Source organism: Phaenicophaeus curvirostris, chromosome 6 (assembly GCF_032191515.1).
Source record: "Phaenicophaeus curvirostris isolate KB17595 chromosome 6, BPBGC_Pcur_1.0, whole genome shotgun sequence".
Classification (NCBI taxonomy): Eukaryota; Metazoa; Chordata; class Aves; order Cuculiformes; family Cuculidae; genus Phaenicophaeus; species Phaenicophaeus curvirostris.
The window spans coordinates 39,893,158-39,918,797 of NC_091397.1; the positions used below are offsets into that span (position 1 = coordinate 39,893,158).

A 25,640-nucleotide genomic window follows, 5' to 3' on the forward strand; every position below is an offset into this window, starting at 1 on the left:
AGAGAAAGGGAGGGTGAGGAAAACCCCAGAGCAGAAGTACATCACAAGGAAGGAGTCAGGGTGGAAAAAGAAGAAATTCAGGGAGGCTGAATGAATGCAGTAATAGGGATCAGTGATCAGACATCCTGGAAGGAGACAAATCCAACCTGAGAACAAAATGGAACAAAGAGCCTGAGAGGAGTGGGAAATCCAGCTGGAGGCCAGTGACAAGTGGGGTTCCCCAGGGCTCAGTGCTGGGTCCAGCCCTGTTCAATGTCTTCATCAATGATCTGGATGAAGGCATCGAGTGCACCCTGAGCAAGTTTGCGGGCGACACTAAGCTGCGTGGAAGTGTCGATCTGCTGGAGGGCAGGGAGGCTCTGCAAAGGGATCTGAACAGGCTGGACCGCTGGGCAGAGTCCAATGGCATGAGGTTTAACAAGGCCAAATGCCGGGTCCTGCACTTGGGGCACAACAACCCTATGCAGTGCTACAGACTGGGAGAAGTCTGTCTAGAAAGCTGCCTGGAGGAGAGGGACCTGGGGGTGTTGGTTGACAGCCGACTGAATATGAGCCAGCAGTGTGCCCAGGTGGCCAAGAAGGCCAATGGCATCTTGGCTTGTATCAGAAACGGCGTGACCAGCAGGTCCAGGGAGGTTATCCTCCCTCTGTACTCGGCACTGGTGAGACCGCTCCTCGAATACTGTGTTCAGTTCTGGGCCCCTCACCACAAGAAGGATGTTGAGGCTCTGGAGAGAGTCCAGAGAAGAGCAACAAAGCTGGTGAAAGGGCTGGAGAACAGGCCTTATGAGGAGCGGCTGAGAGAGCTGGGGTTGTTTAGCCTGGAGAAGAGGAGGCTGAGGGGTGACCTCATTGCTCTCTACAACTACCTGAAAGGACGTTGTAGAGAGGAGGGTGCTGGCCTCTTCTCCCAAGTGACAGGGGACAGGACAAGAGGGAATGGCCTCAAGCTCCGCCAGGGGAGGTTTAGGCTAGACGTTAGGAAAAAATTCTTTACAGAAAGGGTCATTGGGCACTGGAACAGGCTGCCCAGGGAGGTGGTTGAGTCACCTTCCCTGGAGGTGTTTAAGGCACGGGTGGACGAGGTGCTGAGGGATATGGTTTAGTGTTTGGTAGGAACGGTTGGACTCGGTGATCCGGTGGGTCTCTTCCAACCTGGTTATTCTGTGATTCTGTGATTCTGTGATTAAAACCAAAGACTAAGGAAAGAAATGGAGAGAGAAAGGCCAGAGAAAATAAGGAGTCAAAAAGGAAAGTGAGGTAGCATGGCAAGACAACTGCAACAGAATAGAGAAAAGAGGAAGCCTCCAACCTACCATGGCTCGGAATGAGCCCAGAATCTAAAGACATAGTTAGCAAAATGCAGAAGGTGTGGTACACTGACTTTAGCCAGCAGCCACACGCCCACCCAGCTGTTCACCTACTCCTCAACAGAGCCAGCAGGGGGGGAAAGATGGGAAAGCTTGTGGGTCCCAATAAAGACAGGAGACTGCTTACCAGTTGCTGTCATGAGCAAGGCAGACTGGACTTGGAGAAAGTCAATTTAATTAATTGTCGGTTTGAATAGTGAAAAATCAAACATCAAAACAACACCATCCCCTCATCCTTCTCCAAAGCTTAACTTCACTTCTTCATTCCCAAATCCTGAGGCAGAGGTGTGGACACAGGTGGGGCATGAAATGAAAATGTGGTGATGGAAAAAGTGGCTTCCAATTGAGTGGCTCACTTGGAAATGATACACAACAGAAATTTACTAGAAAGGTTGAAGTGGACAGCAATTAAAGGTTGAAGTATGTCAGCACTTGCTACAGTTATCTGAGTTTGCCCCTCTTGCAGATGATCGTTACAAAATATTAATTACATGATTACAAATTATTTCCCTGATAACTTCCTTCTTCTGGTGCAGAGAAGGGCTTCCTCTGAGGACTATATTACGACACAAATATTACTGTTCCCAATTTTTCTAATTTGTTGGAGGAGATAAAAGTCATACAGAAGACAGCCTGAAAGAGGCAGTTATCCACCCAGCTACTAACTGTCTTCAGTTTTTCTCAGCCACAGCAACCTAAGGACTCTCCATTCCACATATTGAATGACAAAGTTTCACTCCCTCGGTGGTGGGGAATTACTCACTACAGTCATTCTGACACATAGATGGCTCGTGCTTGCAAAGGTCTTGTCCTGAACAACTACTTCCCATTTACTGGTGGAACACAGACAAATTAAATCTCAGACCAAGTCTCTCAGTTAAGAAAGTCACAGACTTAGCCTTGTGAGAAAGTTATGTCTAAAGACAAACAGACTTAAGAAAGACAGGTAAGGCAAACGACAGTCACTAAATGTATGTTCTTCTTTTTCCAGATGCCTAACTTGATATACTCAGCTCTGCAGACAGTAACACACTAGTACAACAAAACATGCATCAAGGAAAGCAGAAAATGTACTGAAAAATAAATTCCTGAGCATCTCTTTTTAACCAAAAAATTCAATGGGAAAAATCCTCCCCTCATCCCCAAACAGGCAACACTATTCCTAGGTGTCAGCTAATGAACTATTCAAAGAGACAATGAGAAACACCACAGAAATGTTGAAAAACTGAATAGTTTTTATCTTCAGAGTGGTACTTGGACATTGCACTGTGACACAACAGATTTCTGAAGAATAAATTCAGAAAATAAAAACAAAGTAGCTGCTCATCTGAGACATTAAGAAGACAAAAGTCTGGAAGAAATCTCAGAAATTTATCAGATGTACATTCTGCCTAAGACATTCTTTAGTTACTCTCAACTATTTTTTAAGTTTCTTTCCAGAGATATGTATCTGCATGATACATACATCTATTCTCATGCTGCTTCTCCTCAGCTTAGAAAACTTCAGTAATGTTTAAAAAATGAGCTGTGCTGCTACTTAAGTCACCATCCATCTAACTATACAAGTCTACCTTCATACTTCTCCAAGCCACCCTGTGCAGTTTTTTATCCCTTATAGTTGTCATATTTGTTTCCTGGGTTTACCATTGTCAAACATAGTATACAAACCGCCTCATAAAGGATCAAGCTCCATCTTTAAACTAGTAATGAACTTTGTTCCCATCATTCAAATTAAAAATCTTTTTGATAAACTGATTTTCAACTCTGCTTTTTAGCTTACATATGATTTCCTTCCTCTCAACATTCATCCAATTGATATTCCACAGCCTTCAGTGTGGTGGGCTAAACAAGCTAACCTTTTTATGTCATCATCTCCCTCATCACTGCACAAGCCTCACCCTCAGTGCTCATTCTACATTAATCAGTTCATAAGCAACTGCACAGGCAACTAAAATTATACAATGTTCTAGATGATATCTCAGAAATGCAAACAACGATCTTAAGAGTTTAGCTGCTCTGAAAATATCTTTCCAGATACATCCTAGCTTAATATTTGACTTTTTTATGGCTACATTGCACAACCTTTCTTATCTTTTCTCATAGCTTAGATATGTACCTACAGAAGAAATTCTTGCCAGAGGTCCCAAACGAACACCACTACACTTTTTACCACTGAATAAAATTACATTTCTATTTCTGTAATCCAAAAGGTAATCTAACTTCTGACTGACACAGTGATGCCTCCCATTGATGCCTCCCAAAATTTGTTTCATCAAAAGATTTCATCAGCATATATTCACTCTTTTCTATCACCATTACTAACATTTTGAAGATCAAGCCCATGCCTGCTTTTTGAAGACCATCCCACGATTCTTGATTTCCCTTTTAATTGTCATTTTTTATCTTTCAGTTTCTTACTGACTTCATATCTCCTGAACTAACCCACATGTCCTTTTGCTACACTAATAAATACCAGTGTGGCATGGCAGAATTATTAAATCACTTTTGATATTGACTTTTGCCCTCTTACAAACCATTTATATTCTATTCAAGTCAAACAAACAAACAAAACAAAACAAAAAAACCCAGAAACCCTACACACTGCAAACTTAAGAAAAATTGTTCTAGGATGAGATTATTTTTCCCCAACTTTTTAATGTATGTAAGTTTCTTAGAATTTGGTCTAAGGTCTAGAGGTCTGCTTCTAACTTTAAACAAATACATTCACTAGAACTTCTCAATGACAGTTATGTTTAAAGAATTACAATGAAGTTATACAGGATATTACTTTATTGTGTTGCATGTATTGACTGTCTTGGTTATGGGAATTAGGTTTACTCAAAAGCAAGAAAACTTCAAAAGCTTCACCTACAATGAGTTCTAAAAAACTAAATCATTTGAAAACATCAGAAATTTTAGGACCAATTTTATCATTGCCAATATATGTGCCTTTATGTTACTATTTCAAATTCTACAAAACTCTACCTTGACTACAAGAATTGAGAGGGGTAAACATTGGTTGAGATTTACCCGCCAAAAGAGATTTTAAAAGACAGAGAAATGAGAAGAAAATTTACAGTTGACTTGGAAAAGAATTCAATAGGGTGGAGTTCATCTTGGATCTCCTAACTGGGTCATCTTTTGTTGTACTCATCAGCATTTTAGTAAACCTCCTCAAGACTGTCTCACCTGAAAATTTCTTCACCTATAATAAACTTCACATGGGTCATCACAACCATCTGGAAAGGTCTTGTGGTTTCTTTAATTGGATGTAGGTTTCTAACTATGTAGTCTTACAAATGATATTGTAAACTTTTGAAACCACGTCTGGACTTTGTCTCTCCTTGACATTACAATTGTAGTGGTGCAAGGCTCTTTGATGTGGTCAAGAGCAATGTACCCAATTCTTGCATTTCACACACAGAAATAGAACAAGCTGTCCAGGAACAACTTGATAGCTACACATGGTTTTGCTCTCCCCCTCGGAGAGAATGTTTAATCAGTCCAAGAAATTAGCATCCTGACCACTAACAGCAATGGAATGTAGACAACATTCAAAGGCAGCCTCCTATTTGCCTGGGTTTCTTCTTGTGCCACACAGCCAAAATAGGGGGAAGAGAAACTTCTTATTATTCTGGGTATAGACCAGTTTGCTAATGCATCCTTCTACTTGCAGTCTCTGAAAGCAGCAAAGATGATTTAATGATGGATTGAAAAGAAGCAGATGAAGTGAAGGCAGCCAGGCTAACTGGAGTTGCAGGGTTACAGCAGGGTCACCTGTACTCTTAGCTCAAAGCAAAACTTTCATACAAGACTAGATTAACTCTCCTAAGAGCTCACAACTGACTTCTTTTTCATTTGTTTCTTGCCTTATTACACCATTAGTTGGATAACTTACCTCCCATTGGGAACCTTGCTGTGGTACTCCTTTCATAACTCATTTTCCCATATTTCTTCTTATCCCCCATTATGCCTTCCCCACATTTTCTTCACTATTTTGATCCCAGTTTCCATCCACTCCTAGTCTTTGCTCCTCATTCCCTTGTGTATCAGAATTAAATAGTACACAGTGCTATTTGCCCTTGACAACTGTTGGAAGTGTTTTCAGGTTTCCCAATGAACAGCCCAAAAGAGAGTAATGAAGATAATTGATAAGTCCCTGCTGCACGGGCACAAGAGAGTTTCTACAAATTTGGACAAGACAGTTACACATTCTGATTCACGCCGAGTGTTTTCCTCACAACCTTATCAGCTAAAATGTGCTGTTGTTAATAATTTCAGCTATGCAGAAACAAAACATATCCTGTGGGACAAGAAAAAGCATTTGAAGAACCTAGTAGCATAGTAGCAAGAACATAGCTGCATAGTAGCAGTGTGCACAACTACTGATCTTTAGTCCTTGTTAAGCAACAGAAATTCTGCTGGATGCTCCACAACACACTCAGAGTTTGTCAGCTCCAGCTTTTAAGAAAGCAAGATCAGATTTGCAGAGGTGCTAGTTACTTAGCTGTTAGCGGTGGCTGTGGGACCTAAGAGTCTTCAACAATTCAAAATTAGATTGAGCAGCAGATATCAATGATCAGACTGAATTAGAGATCAATTGCTGAATTTGACCTCTTTGTTTCTTTCATATGCCATATCCTTTGTATGTACAACCCTCCAACAACCTTAGCATATCCCATTGTTCCCTCTATGTTTGTCACCATTTATTTCTTTGCCACCAGTTACTGTTCCTCCTCTTATGACAGTGACCCCTGCCTCTGTTCTAATCCACCACAAGCCGAATGTTCTATATTCAGCCCATTTGACTAAGTCAAGGCTTGCATTTTCTTTAAGTTTCAACCTTGAGGGCACAAAAGTCTTCTGCTCATCTCGCCGTAGGAGTTGCCAATCTCAGAAGCTGGTATAGCAATGGTCTTCCATTGCACAGTAATGTAGAAAAAATTCACAGACCACAAAAAAATCCATTGAGTTTCAAAAGCTTGTCCAAAGCCCTGATTTTATAATCAGGCTTACATCCAAAATGCCAAGTTCCTCCCTTCCTGTCTATTTACTTACTCCTTATAGATACAACAGCACTGATACAGTAATGATTTTTCCTCACTCATCAGTAATGAAAACAACTACCAGAACTCAGAAAGCCTCCTCCCAAAACCACAAGGGGACTGGGTAATGTTGAGCCCTATACCACAGAGCTAAGCAGAGCACTCAAACTGCACAGCGAGCTTCATCTTGCACCAAGAATGTTTAAAACCTGCGGCTACTGTACTATATTCAGTGTATATTTGCCAGGCCAACAGCAAAGCAATGAATCACATATGATATGAAGCATACAATTTTACCTAAGGAGAAAGAAAATTGCATACTAACCTAAAGTAAGCAATAAATCAAGATACTGATTGCAGTATGTGTACATGCCCTGTTTCCAGAGGCGGGGGGAAAGACACACTATTCATTAATATAAATGTATGCAATGGTTTAGCCAGATTGTGTTCAGTTCCCCAACACAGTCTCTGCCAAGACCAGAACTTCAATTGGTCTGATTAAGTCAGGGTAAGAGATTCTGCATTCCCTACTCACAGATGAAAGGACTTCAAGTAACCAAAACACAAGGGCCTACAAGTAAAAACCACATTGTCCCACCTAGGATTTACTGAGCTCACTAGTGCACATTATTACTAGCACAGTACAATGACTTTACAGTTCTGCCACAGATCCACTAGACAATGCCTGCTCATCCAAGATATCATTATAAGTTAGATTTTAATTATGGCATGTCAAAACTAAATGCTTCAAGGTTCAGTGCTGAGCCCAGTTCTGTTCTGTATCTTTATCAATGATCTAGATGAAGGGACTGCATGTGCCCTCAGTAAGTTTGTGGATAAGACTAAGTTGGGAGGAAGTGTTGATCTAGTTGAGGGTAGGCGAGTTCTACAGAGGGATCTGAATAGGCTGGATTGATGAGTTGTGACCAACGGGATGAGGTTCAACAAGGCTAAGTGCAGAGTCCAACCCCGTGCAGCACTACAAGCTTGGGGAAGAGTGGCTGGAAAACTTCCCAGCAGAGAAGGACCTAGGGGTGTTGGTTGATAGCTGGCTGGACATGAACCAGCAGTGTGCCCAGGTGGCCAAGAAGGCCAATGGCATCTTGGCTGTGTCAGAAACAGTGTGGCCAGCAGAATCAGGGAAGTTACCAGCATTGGTGAGTCTGCATCTCGAATACTGTGTTCAGTTTTGGGCCCCTCACGATAAGAAGGACGTTGAAGTGTTGGAGTGTGTCCAGAGAAGAGTAACAAAGCTGGTGAAGGGGCTGGAGAACAAGCCCTGTGAGAGTCAGATGAGGGAACTAGGGTTGTTTAGCCTGGAGAAAAGGAGGCTGAGGGGAGACCTTATCACTGTCTACAACTACCTCAAAGGAGATTGTAGTGAGGTGGGTGTTGGTCTCTTCTCCCATGTAACTAGTGATAGGACAAGAGGAAATAGCCTTACATTGCACCAGGGGAGCTTCAGATTAGATATCAGGAAAAGTTTCCTCACTGAAAGGATTATCAGGCACTGGAACAGGCTGCCCAGGGAAGTGGTTGAGTCATCATCCCTGGAAGTATTTAAAAGATGGGTAGATGAGGTGCCCAGGGATATGGTTTAGTAGTAGTAGTGGACAGGTACGGCTGGACTTGATGATCTCAAAGATCTTTTCCAACCAAACAATTCTATGGTTCAGCCTCAGGAAATTATTTCTTCTAATTAACCCTAACTTCAGCTAATGCAATCACATGGAGTTAACAGGATTTTCAAAACACAAACAAACAACAAATCCACCCCCCCAGATGTTACGGTATTCCTTTATGGCAAACATCCAGAAGACCAAAAGGAAAAAAAGAGACTGATTGTAGGATGTACTGCAACAGACGCACTCACCCACTTTCAATGTACCACCACATAAAAATACTCACAATAAATCCAAGTTTTTTATAGTCTCGAGTATACATAGATTTGCGTTTCTCAATACTGCCACTGCTGTTGTTAGGTTCAGATTCTGCATCAAATGCAATTCTTCGGAGTTCAAATATGATATCCCGTTGAGCCTATGTTAAAACAAGGTTAAAAAATTAGTTTAAATAACTAAACTCTCACTTTTATAACCAATACTACAAAAGCTGTTTCAATATACTGTATTCCCTTCACTGCCCTTTCTTTGCCTAAATTCCCTACTTCATATTCAGAGACAGTCAGCAAGAATGACTTTGTGGTTCCAGTTTTCCAAAGTTGTCACATTTGTGGGGTTCACATGCAGATGCTTAAGTGTTGACTTACAGAAGCTGGACCCATGTTAGCTAGGTCACTAACTACACACTTATTTTTAACCACAGACACGAAACCACAGAAGCCAAGAGATCACATTTCAAATTAAGCTGGCGCTTAGGCACTTTGCTGGCTGAAATCAAAATGGCTCAGCACTCTGCATTCTTTCTGGTAATTGTCCATTTTTGCTAGCACAGAAATGGGCAAGAGAGGAATTATCACAGTTACACATCACTAGAAATGTCTTGAGACAGTGACAACCATCTTACCATCAATATTAACAACACTGCATTAGTCACTTTCTATGGAGATATGCACTAGGTGACTGCATGTACATTATTGACAGTCAAACTTTCCTGCCTGTTTGAAACAGGAAGGGTAGAAACCTAGAGCATGATGTTACTTATGTTTATAATCATCTCATGCTCCCACCCCCTTTTCTCCAAATTATCATCAAATCTTAACGCAATTCCCTCTTAAAAATGACATCAGGTTCTTCTTTGTACAGGGCCTAAAAAAGGGCTACAAATAACAAACAAAACATATAATATCTATGGCTCATTGACTCTATACTTAAACTTCCAACTCTCAGGAGAGTGTCTCTTTTTTCACAATGAACAATACTGACACTGGTGCTTGGACACAGCTAGCAATAAACAAATGAACAACTACTATTCAGGTTGCTCATAAGAAAAATGGGTTTTATTGTAACACAAATTAACTTCAACTCTAACATCTCAGATAGTTTTCATTTAAACATTCACTTTAGCTGTACATAAGTACTTTTAGGAAGGACTACACATCTCCGTTCTTTCTAAGAAATACACAGAAGAAACAAATGCTGGATAGCTGCTTGGAGTTTTAGCTCAGGATGACATCAAATTCAGTTCATGGAACTACATGCTAAGGAGAAAAAGTCTGGCAATTTTGTTGTACTTTTGCACAAGGAATGCAAGAGCCAGTACATGTAACAACAAGAAAACATAACCCAACTTCAGAGAGAAAGAGAAAGAGACAGAGAGAGAGAGATAATGAACGAATGAATGAATGAATGAATGATGTAAGCATTCTTAGCAGTGTCTTTTCCTCCATAAAAAGCTTTAGGCACAGCAGTGAGCAGTTGTCCTGTTCCTGTCCTGACCAGATCATGCCAGATGCTTACCTGATCCTGTGGATCCATTTTTGTCATCATTCTGTCTTCCAGAAGGTTAAAGGTAAGTACTTGAAGAACATAAAGCTGGTGTGCCATTTCATTATTGATGGCCCTTTGTGCCCTGATAACATGCTGCAAAGAGAGACACCAGTGAATGCCATCGTATCAGAAAGTTCCATTACGTGCACTCAGATGATTCAGTTTCTGTATGTTTGCTATGCAATAGCATATGTATACTCCAGAAAAAAAGAAAATCCAACTAAGACTAATGCTACTGATTCATGTACCATATAAGTGACTTTGAGGAATAGGACTTTACAGCAACAATGCACCGAAGCTTTCTCCTTCTAGCCACTAGATAGAGCCTATACATACTTTGAAAAGTGGCATAAAAAAACCCCAACATTTGTACTGAGCAGTCACTTCAAAGAAAAATTAACTCCTTACAAAAAGTATTAGACCTCTGCATAAAAAAGCATACTCAGAAAATATTTAAGAGAGTAGCTATGTGAGTAGGAAGGCATTCATAAACAACAAATCTGCCCCAACCAGACAACTCTGTTCTGTATGAGGAAGACTGATTAGAAATACTTCAGCATACAACATCTCATATGTGCAGAATTATCTCATTCAGAAAGCATACATCAAAATTACAGACAATTTAAAATTCCCTGGTGTGCTCAAAACCACCAAGTGGTTCTATATGGGAAACAGACATAGGTCACTGAACACAGCAGAGCGTACATAGGCATAGTGCTTAGGTAGGAGACGGATACAGCAACTGATTTGTACAGCTCCAGAAGTTAAAAGTATCCATCTGCCAAGAGGTATTGTAACATTTTACAACAGTAAATGAACACCTAAGAGTTATCATCCATATGCTTATATCAAACTTCTTATGAGGACAAGCAGTGTAAAAATACGCCTTCTGAAACAAATTCTGTTTGCATTCATCATTGAAATCATGACAGTTAAAGAGAAGGAGTGAGGGATTGTTTGGCTGTTATTTGGTTTGTTTTATACTGCTTAGTATCTCATAACAGAGAAAGACCACTTTCCCTTGTTCCCTTGAGAATGTAACCTACGCTAAGGTCAAAGGCAAAATTCCTCTTATTTTCCATGATAGCAGATGCAAGTCTTTAATATTAATTACATTCATTAACTTCATTCTGAGCTACATTTCACGCTTCTGTTGTGAAGGTGGTGACAAATTGTGTCCAGCTTTATATCGAGACAAGATAATCTGTAGAACAAAAAAATACAGAGGTTCATTTTGCAAGATGGAAAGCGCTGCACAGCTTGCTCAGCTGTCATCTGCTCCAAACCTTAATGCAGAAGACTTCCCATAAATTCCTCAGACAACTCCTCATCTGCACAATAAGGGTAACATTCTCCATGGGGTGAAAATGCTTGAGCTATTACACTCTTATGCAGTATTACATTTTCATGAAGAAACCACAATTTATTTCACTGGGTAAACAGTGTTCCTGATAATAAATTTTGAACCCATTCAACAACCAAACTTTTATCTTGTATATTACAGGCTTCAGAACATATCAAGATTCAGGTGGAATTAAAATATATTAAGGTAAAACCTATGAACAACCAAACTGGAGTCATCTTTTCTCTCTACTAGTGAAAAGTAACTTTGGAAACTATATACTCACAGTTAAGATGATGGAGCGAAGCTGCTTTTGTGCCAAAATATTTGCCATTTCCTGATTTAGTTTAAAAAAATAATAAATAAGAATTAGCCAGAAGCAGGTATTTTAGTGCCATTCCTAAAAGAACACTAACATAAAAGGTTCTAGCCTTAAGTTTCTGCAGTGTTACATGTAAATGAAGCGAAGCAGCATAGCATCTATACCATTGTATGTACTATTTTTGGGGTCATGAACTCAGATTGCTCTATGAGAAAAGCAGCAAAGAAAGTGAAAAGTATGTTTTAAGCTGAAGACTTCTAGACCTGTGTCAAGTCAATATCAAGCTCAATATGCTTTTATGTTCACTTTTAAGCAGTTGACCCCAGCAGTCCATGCTGCAAACTGTCCCACAATGCATAGGAGGGAATATTTTACACTTATAAGCATGAGAGTCTAATCTTAACCATCCCTGCAAGTCCATACCTCATTTTTAAGTTCCACCATCTTTTCCATCAATGTAGAAATATGTGTGTGTGTATGTGGACACACGCTATCACGTCTAAAGTATACAATTTATAGCAATTATCAACATGTAATTATTTTCAAATTCTTGGTTTCAAAATGTACTATTTAAGAATTTGGATAACATATTGCATGCTGCTATTAAGACGCTGTTTATATGTATACAAAGGGGTAATGTTTGGGATTAGGAGATCATTGATTGGAAATAGAGCTTACGTATCACAGCCTTACATAACACAGCACAACAAACCACATCCGTGCTGACACCTGCTTAAGGACATTCTTAGGATGCAGCTGGATTCTGTGCAGGTGGTGCATTTGGCACCACATCAAATACATTGTTCAGGCTCAGGAGGAATAAAAAAACATCCTGCAGATCTTTCTGGAAGTTGAAAAGTAATATATAGAGTACATACTTGTTCCTTTTACACAAGAAACTAGAGACTAGGAAAACTGAGACTATTACATAAAATAGACGAATAGTGTGGCTGAAATATGGCTGCAGAAACAACGCAAATAAAGCAAGTGTTGAGGTGAGAACTTGCTTGCAAAAAGAAACTAATTCTCATTTTGAGATAGAAGGCAGTCACAGATGTTTACTCTTTTCTTTATACTAGGTATACTAGGTTACTCTTTTCTTTATACTAGGGTGCTGCAAGAGAACGCAGGAACAATAAGGAAGAAGGCAAACATGAGAGAAATTCAGTTGGTTTTTTTTTAAGCCTTTTTTGGCTGCACAGGTTTCAACTATACATAAGAGCAATAAAATGATTACAGAGATACTTCCATCTCTTTCGGAAATGCAGAACTGAGCTGCAGGGGGAGTGCCAGGCACATGATACATTTCACAATAGAGGGAAACAGGCTGGCTGGTTCTGTCAAACTATATCCACAGCAAAAAGAACAGGTAATGAACATGAGGTAGTCTTTTATTCATTCAAGTTCAAAAAGAAAAAAAAACCAGTTAATTCTTTTACTGTACTTTTTGGAGAAGATTAACAAATTGTCACTTCCTTTTTATACCTGAAATTTTAAAAGCCTTTATTGGGATATCAGTTTTTGTCAATAGACCAAAAACTTATAGGAACAACAAGCATTCAAAAAATCAATTTCTGCAATAAAATCAACTTTGTCTCAAGAAGGTTACATGGCTATAAGCAACTGACGAGCTACCTCTTCTAAAATAAGTATTGTAGTAACAGGTGAGAACAAGTATTTTTAGATTAAATTAGCCATCTCATTTCCCATAGCAACATGTCTTTGTAAAAATGCAGTATCATTTCAATGCTCAAATTCACAGCTCTTTTCTGATAAAGATCTTAATTTTTTTTAAATAACCTAGGTTCCTCTAGATTATTTGGTTCCTTGACAGTGGAAGAGGAAGCAAAAGGAGTCCTCATTAACAAAGAAAAATTTTGAATCTCTTAGCTTTTTGCATTACAGGAGGGAAAAAAAAAACCAAAATAAAAAAAAAAGCAGGGAAGGAACACGGATACCAGCACCAATTTAAATCTTTCCCCATAATTGCAGTCAGCCACATCATGCTAGTCCCTGTAAGTCGGCAGCAGGGAGGGTAGAAAAGCTCCTGGAGTCATACGGGGTTTGGTGTAGCTTCTCTCCCCTAATCATATTGGTGGTGACTGCTGAACTTTAACTTTTGAGGACACACAGTCATATAATTACATGAGACTGCATCACGTCCGATTGTTGTCTTAGAACAACAGTATTCAATAAACAGTATCAGTTATATCTACCTTGAAGCTAGTGGACACCTACCTTCTTCAAGGTATGATTTACTAATTTGCCACGAGATAGATATAGAGAAACCTAACAGATTATGAACACTTATAGGTTATTAAACACTGAAGAAAATTTTCTGCAAGTGCCTTCAAGCCAAATCGGGTCATTATGTTCTAATGATCATTAACTCCAGGACTAACCATTTTGTATCACAACAAGTGATGCAAGTGATCACAGCAAGTACTGCAGGTGAACTGAAGTCTGCATGGTCTACTGCCAGACTCGCTAGGTGGTTACACTGTCAGCAAACCAGTTTCACTCAAGTGGGAAGATGCTGTGGTACTGTCATCTTCAGATACACATGCCCACTGAATATTATTAAGGTCTTACCTGTATATGACATTGTCTCAACTTCAAATACAACTAAAGCATACTTTTCACAAAAAAACAAAGCAGCAGGAAATAATTACAAATGTAAAAAGTGAAATCTGTTTCTTATTCTTATGAAGACCTATCACAGATTAGGTCAAAATCAAAATAAATTTTTTATTCCAGTTTTATTTCATTAGGTGCCCTCTTCCTTTAATAAATGAAGATTGTATTGGAGGAAGAAGGAAAAAAGGAATGGGGGGAGAAAGTTTGTGTTTGGTTTTTTTAAATTAAGCCATGGTTTTACTTTTCCCTGTTCGTAATTTTAAAAATATTTTTGAAACAAATACGAAAAATAACCCATCAGGGCTTTGACGTACATTTAAAGAAATCTCCAGCATTTTAAATAAATCTAAAGAAAGTCCACACCAGAACTGATCAGCAGCTCTCAATGAACTCATCCTGGACAATAGCTGTATGTCATCACAAGAATTATCCTCACTCTTCCTGGTGACAGAAATGTTAAATAAATAAATGATAAACACAGATAAAACTTCTCTGTTTCATAACACGTTGCATTCCATTCTCATTCAACAGCAACCAGCAATCTTGAAATATTTCCTTTTGAGACATCCAATCTCCAGCGCTAAAGTTAACTTAAAATAGTATACTACAAAGTCATGAAATGCAAAGCAAGATATTTCCGTTTTCAAAAGGAATGTAATTTTCATTAAAAAATCTGGGGGGAGGAACAGTACCAAAAAATAGCCTGGTTTTACAGGCAGTGCTGGCAAGGAGCTCAGTACAATAAATACTACAGCCCGCCACAGTCAATATAGTTCATGTGAGGTTACAGGAAACTCAAAAAAGCACAGAAGAATGCTTAATCCCTACTAAAAATGGTGCAAGATGTATGTAGCTCCATTAAAATAAATGCTATAACAGCATGAAACAACATTGAACTAACTGCAGGCAAAGTGCAACTGGGACAACTGCACGTATGAGCGTGACATACTTTTCCTACAGATTGGTAGATATACAACAAGATGCAACAACTTACCTGCCTCTTGTCATCCGGTGCTTTAAGGAAAAGTGCATTTATTACCGCTATGGTATACGTCTGTATTTCTTGGTCTGTCCTGTTTGGAACAAAATGATAAACACAGCAAAACAATGTGAATACACACAAGCTGTAGAAACTGATCTTCCAGTTGTATTGCTGCAGGTAGAAGCGGAGGGACTGTTTCCACTTAGTGTTAACCATGTAAAATCAGGCAATCAGTCAAAGCTGGTCATGACCAGGTTGTCTCCATTATTAAAAGACACAAGATGTTCTCCATATTCAAGAAAGGTGAAATGAATCACACTCTTCAAGTGCCATTCAGTCTCCAATGAACATATCAGGAGCCCAGACGATCAGCTTCTGCCAGCTGCCTGAAGCTACAAGTAGGAAACTTTCCCTAAAGGGTTCTGGAGATGAACCTGCTAGGATTAAAATCTTTTCAGGTGAGTGGAAAGTGTCCCAGGTGGGAGGCAAGCATAATAATAGTTCACAGTACATTACCCTATGCTACAAGAGGCAGTTTCCACCCATTTAGCCACAACACATGACTGTTTAAGAAAATGCCTATCCCTTTTCAAATACACCTTCAGCAAAAATGGAATAGTTTTTGTCTGACACACTTCCCAGAGGCTGGCAAACAAAACATCCCCAGCTGTATGCAAACCGGTGTTAAGCATTTTTTTACTAGAGAATGATCTTCTCTTAATTCCCCCTTCCAAATACGCAGGCAGCTTAGCCAAAAATAAAAAATGGGGGGGGGGGGGAATATCAAAAATTGAGCAACTCACCCCTGCAGATGTGGGATTAGCTGCCCAATTGTAATCTCCTGTGCCACCTTCTGGTACAGGTCGTGGCTATTGAGCACCATTGATTCCAGGATTGCTAGCGATCGTTGCAAGATAGAGATGTCCGAGGCAAATTTGTTCACATAGCTTGCTATCTATAAATTCAAACATTTAGAGAATTTACATCTTGTCACAAAAATATGAAATATGGAAGAAAGAAAACTGTGGATGTTGCTCTGAAAGGCATTAGAATACAAGTAGTTTTGTCCACATGTCAGGTGTCAGTGAATACCTGAAAGCTATCAACCAAGCACTGCAGATACCTTCAAAAGGACACAGTAGCACAGATTCTTCAGCTTGCATGAGCCACCCTAGATTTTTATATCAATATTTGTACCATCAAAACATATGATTTAACATTACATTATGAATATGATAAATCAACATTAAAGAACTACAATGGTTATGTGTGAGGAAAACTTTGGAAAGAACAATGAGAATACTTCCTATTACCTCCAGCAGAAATCTGTGCAGGCAGTTTTCTCTAAACAAATATATAGGCTCAAGGCAACTGTCTCAAAAAAGAAATTTATATCTAAGCTCATGGAGAAAACACATTCTAGCAAAATATGCTTTTCCCCAGCCTTGCTGTTATCAACAACAGTGAAAGCTCTTTTCCAAGTTAGAAACTGAAACATTGTTGATGATAATTTATCAGCACTAGTTCCATAACTCTGTCTGAAGTACAGTCCTGCTAACTGTTCATGCAGTAATAACCTTCACTTTTACTGCAAGCTGCCACAAACAAATGGCATCTTAATCAAAACCAGGTTTGACCTCTGTTTTTTTTACAGTGTGGTATTGATACACTGCACACTTATCTGCAGGCTCAACACAGCAGTGCAGCAAGATGTGGCAACTGGCATTCTTCTACACGCTGCCCACTCCTTGGACTTGGCTTCACAGGAAGAAGCTTGCCTTCTTCTGATGCAGGAAGAGAGAACTGCCTGGGTTTTCCTTGAATGCACTGATACCAGCACAGTCAAGATGAAAGGTACCCGAGGAAACACAGACAGAAGAAATGTTATGCAACCACAGTTACTTATATTATTGGCTCTTCACAGCCAAGTAACAGGCTACAGTGGCCCTGTATCAAGTTTGACATTCTTTTCAGAAAACTTCAAGTCCACACACTTCTTCAGCACTCATGCTACAAGCCACCAATGTGATTATAGAATTTCTGATTCTGGATACTTACTTATACCTTGACATTGTTTTCTTTTTTGAGGAAGAAAGGCATGCCCTAGGCTTGGAAAAGGACCTAGCTGCCTGTAAAATTCACAGTTAAACTGTAACACGGACGATGATATTGTTTTGTACTTGTGACACTTTGAGTAGTACCCAAGGAGCCTAACACCCTTTCTGCAATTTTGGTTGGGGATGACAAGGAAAGAGGGGCTGATATCTTTCTTCTAATCTCCTGCAGCACTGCTGGTTGCTCTGCTACTTGGTTTGCATTACCAAAATAGGAACACGCTACGCTGAATATAACTCAATTCAGGAAATAAAAACAGACTTTGCAGAAATAAAAGAGCCAACCCATGCATGCATAGAGAACAATTAGCCCTTTTCTACTCTGGACTTTCAATACCTACTGTCTGCAAGTCCTGAGCCCAGGCAATATTTACAGCAGTACGCGATGCACATCATGCTGGAATAACAAGCTGTATCTCAGAAGCACTGTCCTATCCTATTTCTCTTAACGGTAATCCAGTTGTTTCTTGATGTACTGCAGCCAGAGTTATCAGATGTCCAGAAGGCCCACAATATGGACAGTGTGTGCATAGAGCAACTCTGCACGGCTCACACAATAAGCCAAATAAAATATGGATGCTTCACAGTCACCAGGCATCCATGGATCAACTGCGCAGCAGAAATACAATTCGTCCAGACTGTTTGCCAACTTGTCAGACTTCTGTCACCACCCTCTTTAGATGCCCTGACATGTACTAATTATTCTTGGTGCAGCAACTCCTTCACATGATATTTCAAGTGGCAGTATGAATGCTTCACTGGGATATACTCATACCAGGGGCCCACAGAAATGTAACAATATACAGAACTGAAATCTCAGTCTAGGACAGGCTGGCTTAGACACATTTATTCTTCTGATCCTGGACCATAAGATCTATTAATCATAATGATAAACACACACCCAAGGTATGAAGCTGACTTGTGTGTTTAAAAAGCTATGATGCATCACACTGAACATATAAGCAAAACATCTGCTAGGTAAGAACAAAATTAGATTAAAAAGAAATTCTATTACCATACTTGAAGTTCTGGATGTGGAAAAAAAAGACTTTTCTTGAAAAGAGACAAGAATCAACAGGAAATCATGTTTGTGTTCTTTTCTGTCCTCTGCTTATTGAGCACCACACACAGGGAGGGCTTTCAACATCTAAAAATAATTCTGCACTCATTTATCAAAAATTCTGATGATAAGAATAATGCAAGCTCACAGAAACACAACTTCTCCTCCAGAAATAAGCAACTTTGTTGCTTTGAACTTTCACTTGAATACCTGTCACATGGGGTTGACTCATCAAGGATAAGACTTCAGCAAAATATCTGTAACCTTAATATTTGCATGGCCTTATTGGGACAAATATAACCACATGAAAAAAAAAAAATAGCTAGGTACGTAACTTCAAATCAACTTCAAGGGAAATTATGAATCAGAATGCCTTTTCATGTTTGGCCTCAGTGCTCTGCTGAAAAAGGAGCTAAACATGTAAAGTGAGGGTAGAAAAGAAACCTGTTGCAAACTAAACATCAATTCTTCTTTCATCATCACTTAAAGGACAGGAGAGAATTCAGAAGTTAAAGAGCAAACAAAAAAAAAACAACAAAAAACCCAAGCCCAAATCCCCAAACAATATAAAACTCACCAACGATAAAAACCACACAGGCAAAGAATGCTGAGGAAACAGATCTGATTTTCTGAGCAGCAGTATGTTCATTAATTACTTGCCTGGACCATCTTGATGTCAGAAATGTACAGAAAAATCTGACACAGCTTTGTTATCTGTTAAGTCCTAACGCATAACAGAATTTTCAAGCGTGCACCTCATTTTCAAGTAAGAAACTAAAGTTGCACTTGACTACAGCAAAAAGAACTGACAGTTGTGAAACACAGAGATACTTCCCCTGCTGCCACCGTCTTTTCCTGCACAGTACATTTTGGAAGGCAAGTAAGCAATGCATCAAGGTTAAGACTCTGCATCATGCTATTATGAAAGACCAATTATATAAATAACTCTAAGATATATTTTTAATGATATGGACCAATACTACAAACTTTATTTGTCCTCCTGTGTAAAGACGGGAGTACCAAATTCCTACTGTGTATTTTCACAACCAACTACCATGACATTTTCTAAGAGCTGGGCATCTAAATCCTTTAGGGAACTACAGAAACTGACAATAAAGTTTATTTCCATAAGCAAGAAAAAAGTCTTGAGAGAACCTTGCATAGCAAAAGAAAGTTTTTTAAAATTATACTATTTTCCCTTAAGATAAGGAGCAAAGCTCTCCTTGAAAGTGTCATTTCTTATTTGCAGCAGTTAGAATAGCAATCTTTATGGACCCAAAGGATAGGACAGAGACTGCATCCAGCATCAGGCAGTTAGTCATTAGAAGCAGTTCCAGGTTCCCCTTGAGGTCTCCTCCAGTTTCTACATTTTAAGTCAGAAAACTACCCAAGAAAAAAATTCAGATTAATTCCTTCCTTCCAGTTTGGCTTACATTTAACATGAAAGACAGCTTCAAAGGGCAGAAGCACTTGACTGCAAAGTTCTCTCTCAGCTAGCAGAAACTTATCAGCTCCTTACCTATCCTGTCAACCAGCTCAGCAAGCCCACTGGCAACCTCGGGGGCATGTCAAAATCCAAGGTCAGAAAAGCAAGTGTGAATAAAGCTGCAGATTGCTGCCAGAGAGATATGGTCTGAAACTGCCCCTTTAGGTTCACCACTTTATTTTCACAGAGCCCCACTGAGGACTCTGCTGTTCTAACTCCCAACTGCGTGGCAGATCAGGACCTCTTTCGTCTATTTTTGTTCTCTGTCTTTGTATTTCTCTTCTAACTGCCCTATTCTTCTCCTTGGTCCCTTTCTGGTCCATCAGTTTCACTTTTGATTTTTAATTCCCAGGTTTGGCTTTCGAAGGTACTTTGTGAGAATGTCTTTGTTTATATCTTTTGTTTTGTTTTTTTAAATTGGGTCACTGTCCAGGGAAACCTCTGCAAATGCCAGACAGACAGAAGAGATGAGCCATTAATGGGAGTGTACACAACATTTTCTTCTGTAGTTACTATGCAACCCACAGGACAAAAGTTGTTGATAAGGTTAGACAAAGACAATAATTTTAAATCACTAACAAAGTAGATTGATTATAAGTAATTTTTAGCAAGTTCTTTCAGACACTTCTTAGTAGGCTCCCATAGCAAATAAGGCATTCTGGCCTTGAACTTGTATCTCATGAATTCAGTGATAGAACAGTTGTGTTATTTTGTCTGTTGTGAAAAGATAGCAATAATCAACACCATCGTCTAGCTAGACTGCAAGATCAGCAGGAGTCCAAAACCAGATCAATTATACTAATATTTCTTAGAAAGAGCATCCATTATTTTATAACAACCAAAAACTGACTTTAGTATCTAATAATTTTGGCAACAAAAATAGCTTTATACTTTCCTTTGGTAGTAGCAATTTTCTAACCAAATTTAAATTAGAAGTCTTTGCTGTGACACGCTCTCTGAAAATATCTTTGTCCATAGGTTACATTCATTCCATTACTGCTTCTGGTACCATTTTAGTGAAGTAACTCTAATACTTTTTGAATCTGTACAAACACACTTTAAATTAGGATAAATTCTCAGTTCAATCTAGTTTGAAAATACTTTGTAAAGGAGTGTTGGTGGGGTTTCCAGAGTCAATGAATAGGGTCAAATAAATAACAAAAACTTTTTTCTCAAGTCTGTTAAATCTCTGTACTTAAAGAGTACTCTAGTGTTTCTGCTGCTTTTGTGCATCTCTTACATGTAAGAGAAGAAAAAAATGTTGAAAATCATGGAAAGATATGCTTCAAAACCACAGATCTCAGCTGCAACATTCAGGGGGATCAGAGTTCAACTTGACAAACTCAGTAGATATCAACTTAATTTCAAGTTGTAAACTAACTCATTTCTTTTACTTCCATACCACCCAAGGAAACATTTCAGTACTAGGGTGTTCGGGTTTTTTTCAAGAAATACAGTATTACTTATTTTAATTTACATTAAATCAAAATACTAATTTTTGTTTCACCTGTATGGTGTCTGCACAGGGAAGTTAAAACTATAATTGAGCAAGAAATTTCTTGTGCAATAAGCCTAATATAGTGTTGATCCTATTTCACTATCATACTTATAGTTTTAAACAGCACTTTAATTCCATTTTCAGGTATCTTTTTGACCAATGACCTAAATAGCAAACCCAGGGAAAAAAAACCCAAACCAATGACTCACCTCAAAAAGTTAAACTGATATAAAATAGATAGCACCAATTACAAAATTACCTTTTTAATGAATGCCACAGAGAATGTATCCCACGATACAATCCCATGATCCATCAGCTCAACAAATGCAGTCAGTGTAAAGGACAACATATCTCCAAAGCTGCAAGAGACAGGAGTCATGACAACATTTACCAGTGATTCAGCAGGGCAGTGATGTAGGGAATAAAGCAGCAGGGAGCTTTCAGAAAGGCAGGAAAATGAAGCCAATTATGGTCTAAGAGGTAGCAGAAGAGCAAGTGAGGCCGTGCAACAGATAGTGTCCAAAACAAGCTAGCATCAAGTCACCAAGAAGAGTCATCTGGAAGAAAGCTATTTTCTAAAAGAACTACTAATACGCAGGAGAATACTACATGCAATGCCCAAGGAAATCATATAGTCCAATATAAACTTTTCTTCTAAATTCAGAGTTTCAGATCTAATAGAAGAAAAGAAGTGAAATGCACCTAACAATGTCATACAGAACTACCATGTTTTGGTACCCCTCTATCAAGCAGATCAGCAGAAAGTCAGGGAAGGAACAAACAATATATTAACTAACAAGGAAGCAAATATATTTTGCAAATGCACCTTAAGATATTTTCTATTGAGCCACAGTTTTCCAGTAGTTAACACCTCTATTTCTTTCTTTGAACCTGAAGATGCATTTCCTTTTGTTTATCTACGGGCAATCAGGTCAAATGAACTGAAAAGTTCCCATAGTTTATCCAAGCATGCAGCTCAAATTGTTTAGGGTTTGCAGGTCATTACACTACATTTGACACCTGTAAATTTGAGATTCAATGCACCTTTGTATGAACTGAACTAAATTCAAAACAGGTTTAGACTCCATTAATATGCTCCAACTTGACTAGCTCCAATTTTGCATGTCAAAAACCAGCGTTTAAAGATTAGCTCAATTGCTGTATGTAGTAAGGGCACTGAACAGTCAGCAGCCATGATGACTTCAATGAAGCTGTTCTTGATACAAGCAGCAGTGCACAGAGCCTGAAAAGAAGCAGTGCGTTAGCTTTAAGGACATGCCAAACAGCCTGCAAGGCTCTCTGCCACTACACCTTTAACAAGCATAAGCATACCATCAAATCTAAACAGCATGAGCAGTCCCACTGATTTTAGTACCCAAAAGGGGTCCTACAAGAAAGCTGGGGAGGAACTTTTTACAAAGGCGTGTAGTGATAGGACTAGGGGCAATGGGTATAAACTGGAGAGGGGCAGATTTCGACTCGACATTAGGAGGAAATTCTACACTATGAGGGTGGTGAGGCACTGGCACAGGTTGCCCAGGGAAGCTGTGGCTGCCCCATCCCTGGAGGTGTTCAAGGCCGGGTGGGATGTGGCCTTGGGCAGCCTGATCTAGTGGGAGGTGTCCCTGCCCATGGCAGGGGGGTTGGAACTAGGTGATGTTTAAGATTCCTTCCAACTCAAACTATTCTACGATTCTTTGATAATGAGAACTAAAAAAAAAAATAAAACAACTCAAATTGAACTACAGCGCTCAGTATGTTGAAAACCTGAGTCTCATACTATAGCCATAGTGAAGCAATGTAATTGGTAATCCTTATTATGTGATTTGCTCCCTTACTACCCTGCACCAACACAATACAAATAAGTGAGCATTTGTTTCACATGGAAGAGATACTGCAGTAAAGAGGAATAAGGCAGACAATCGGTTTCAGTGTAGCAGCTCCAATAGCCAGTTTACTGGATTTGACACAATCCTCCATTTAGGGATTTCTGCAGCCTGTAATGGTCTCTTCCTTTAAGACAGGAGCTCTCGTTCACCAAAACTCCATAGGTGCCCTCCACTAAAAAGAAATAAGCCATTCTTGACATTTTGCGAGTAAAACCAAAACAACAACAAAAAAGCACACCTTTCTTTTCCGCAGTAAGTAAGGGTGTTCACAGTGGCTTCAATTATTTATTGCAAAATGAAAAACAATACGGCAAAATGCAAAAAAGAAAAATACAGTTCCTTTAAAAAATCCACTGTAATTCTGCAAGAAATGATTTGTTCATCAGATACATGACCTTGACACTTTTAGTTTTGTTTTGCAGGATTGGGAGGTTGATTTTGTTTACTTCTTTTTAATACTGCAAATCTTTTAAGAATTAAATTAATTTCAAATGCCATCATTAGCATTCAAAAAAAAATCAAAGAATCCATAACAAAAAGACAATAAGACTCCGCAGGAAATTTAATCTGCTCTGGTCCTGTCATTTCCCCCAATCCATTCCTTTTGCATAAAATGGTTATTTATGAATCCACAAATAAAACAGCACCCTCAGGAAAGGCTTCCTTCTAAAAACTTGTACCAAGTTCTCATGCATCTTCGTGACAAAATGCTTGCACAAATATATAGCATTCTGGTATTTTAGAAGCTAGACTAAACTAGATCCAAATAAAAAGAAAAAAAATACAAAAAGATAGAAAAGTAGATAAAGATATCTCTCCCAGCAGATAACAGTTACAGCAGATAAGTTCTCTCCCCAAGATTTTCTCATGTATTGGGAAAATTCTAGTCAATTAGTTTGTATTTAGCACATAAATACTCTTCTATAAACTAATTGTATATGAAAGCTAATTCTCATTAACAATGGGTATAGTTTAGAGGGATTATGTAAACTGCATTAAACCTGCATATGGATATTCACCTTCAGAAGAACAGTGGCTGGAATTCAAGTTAGTTTAATTTCTTTACATTCAACAGTCTCATTTATCCTTCTCACCAAAACTACCAATTAATCCTGCCAGTTAATCCAGCCTCCTACACAGTTTTGCAGGGGAAACTGGGTTAATGGAGCTAAAAATACTTCTATTCATGTATAAACCTGGTTTCAGTAGATGCGACAATGATACAACTGTTTGGGATCCAGAAGGTGAAAGTACTTTTCAATTTAAAAAAATGAGACACCCACCAGATGTCACTCCTGGGACACTGCTTAAAATAACTAGGCAGAGCGAAGAGATGAAACACTCGGACTAATGAAGCACCAAGAAATACTCTTACTCTATATACTATGCAGCACCACATATAAATAACATGTATTTTTTGAATATACAGCTATAAGTATGTATTTGCACACACACGTGTATACACTAAGTGGCGTTAAAGAAGTCAAAAGCCAGGCTTAAAGGATAAGCATTAGGAATGGCGTAGCTAGAGATGAAAGCAATCTCCAGGGTAACTAGAGCAAGATAAGGATTAAAGTATCTGGAGGGGGAAGGGAGTGGTGTTGATTCATTGTTATGTGTTTAAAAACAAGCAGAGAGGTAGAAACAGACTTCCAAGCAATTAATTTCAAGACACACATGCACAGATGCATTCATACTATTAAAAGCAGCAGACGGAAGAGCAGAGACAGAAATTTCAAGGGAATCAAAGCCTGTTCATAAAGCTAGTAATCTTGGAAAATATGTGGCAGGAACTGTTTAACTCGAAATCTCAGGGTGTAAGCATTTTAGTCGTACAAAAAGCCTGAAAAATTATGGGTCCTCTTTCTTTATAAAATCTTTTTACACTAGTCCACAGCACAAGGTCTGACAGTTCTGTAACTACCCAACCCTTGCTGCTCTGGCAAAATAACTTCATAGTTTGATGGTAATTCCTAATGAAGGTGTTTTTTTAATGTGCCATAGCAAGAGAAGAAAAATTACAGAAAACTGAACTGTGTAATTGCAATTTCATATCTCACAAACACTGACATTTTAATGATCTATGCTCTCAGGCAAGGTACTTGTACAATCCCTCCAGAATGCTGTTCTGGACTCTGGCTCTGAGGCAGCGACACCTTACATTGGGACAGCTAATGAAGTTTCCCGATTCTGTGATGTTTAACTTCCCTCTTCTAACCACTGTCACGAGGATGGGTGAGCTGGTCATGAAGCATCTCCTCACCCACCACAGCTCTCAGCAAAAGCCTCAGAAGCAGCAGAAAGTTGTGGTCTATAACACCATCGCCTATGCTATGATCCACAGCCTGTACTCCTCTCCTCAACGCTGCAGACAAACCCAACTGAAGGATAAGTCAACAGTTGTTGACATCTCTAGGTTTTAGAGAAGTATCAGGTATCAGGTCAA

At 39.0% G+C, this 25,640-nt stretch overlaps 1 protein-coding gene across 2 annotated transcripts in view; it reads right to left on the minus strand.

Annotated features, from left to right (window-relative positions):
* ELMO1 (engulfment and cell motility 1) overlaps positions 1–25,640 on the minus strand; it is a 311,923-nt gene that overhangs the window by 184,069 nt on the left and 102,214 nt on the right. For both annotated transcript variants that reach the window (XM_069859885.1, XM_069859886.1), the window contains 6 exons: positions 21,565–21,664; positions 15,951–16,102; positions 15,160–15,238; positions 11,493–11,543; positions 9,835–9,957; positions 8,324–8,455 (listed from right to left, as the gene is read on the minus strand). In XM_069859885.1, the coding sequence (XP_069715986.1) occupies positions 8,324–8,455; positions 9,835–9,957; positions 11,493–11,543; positions 15,160–15,238; positions 15,951–16,102; positions 21,565–21,664 (637 nt within the window). The remainder of the gene's footprint in view (positions 1–8,323; positions 8,456–9,834; positions 9,958–11,492; positions 11,544–15,159; positions 15,239–15,950; positions 16,103–21,564; positions 21,665–25,640) is intronic.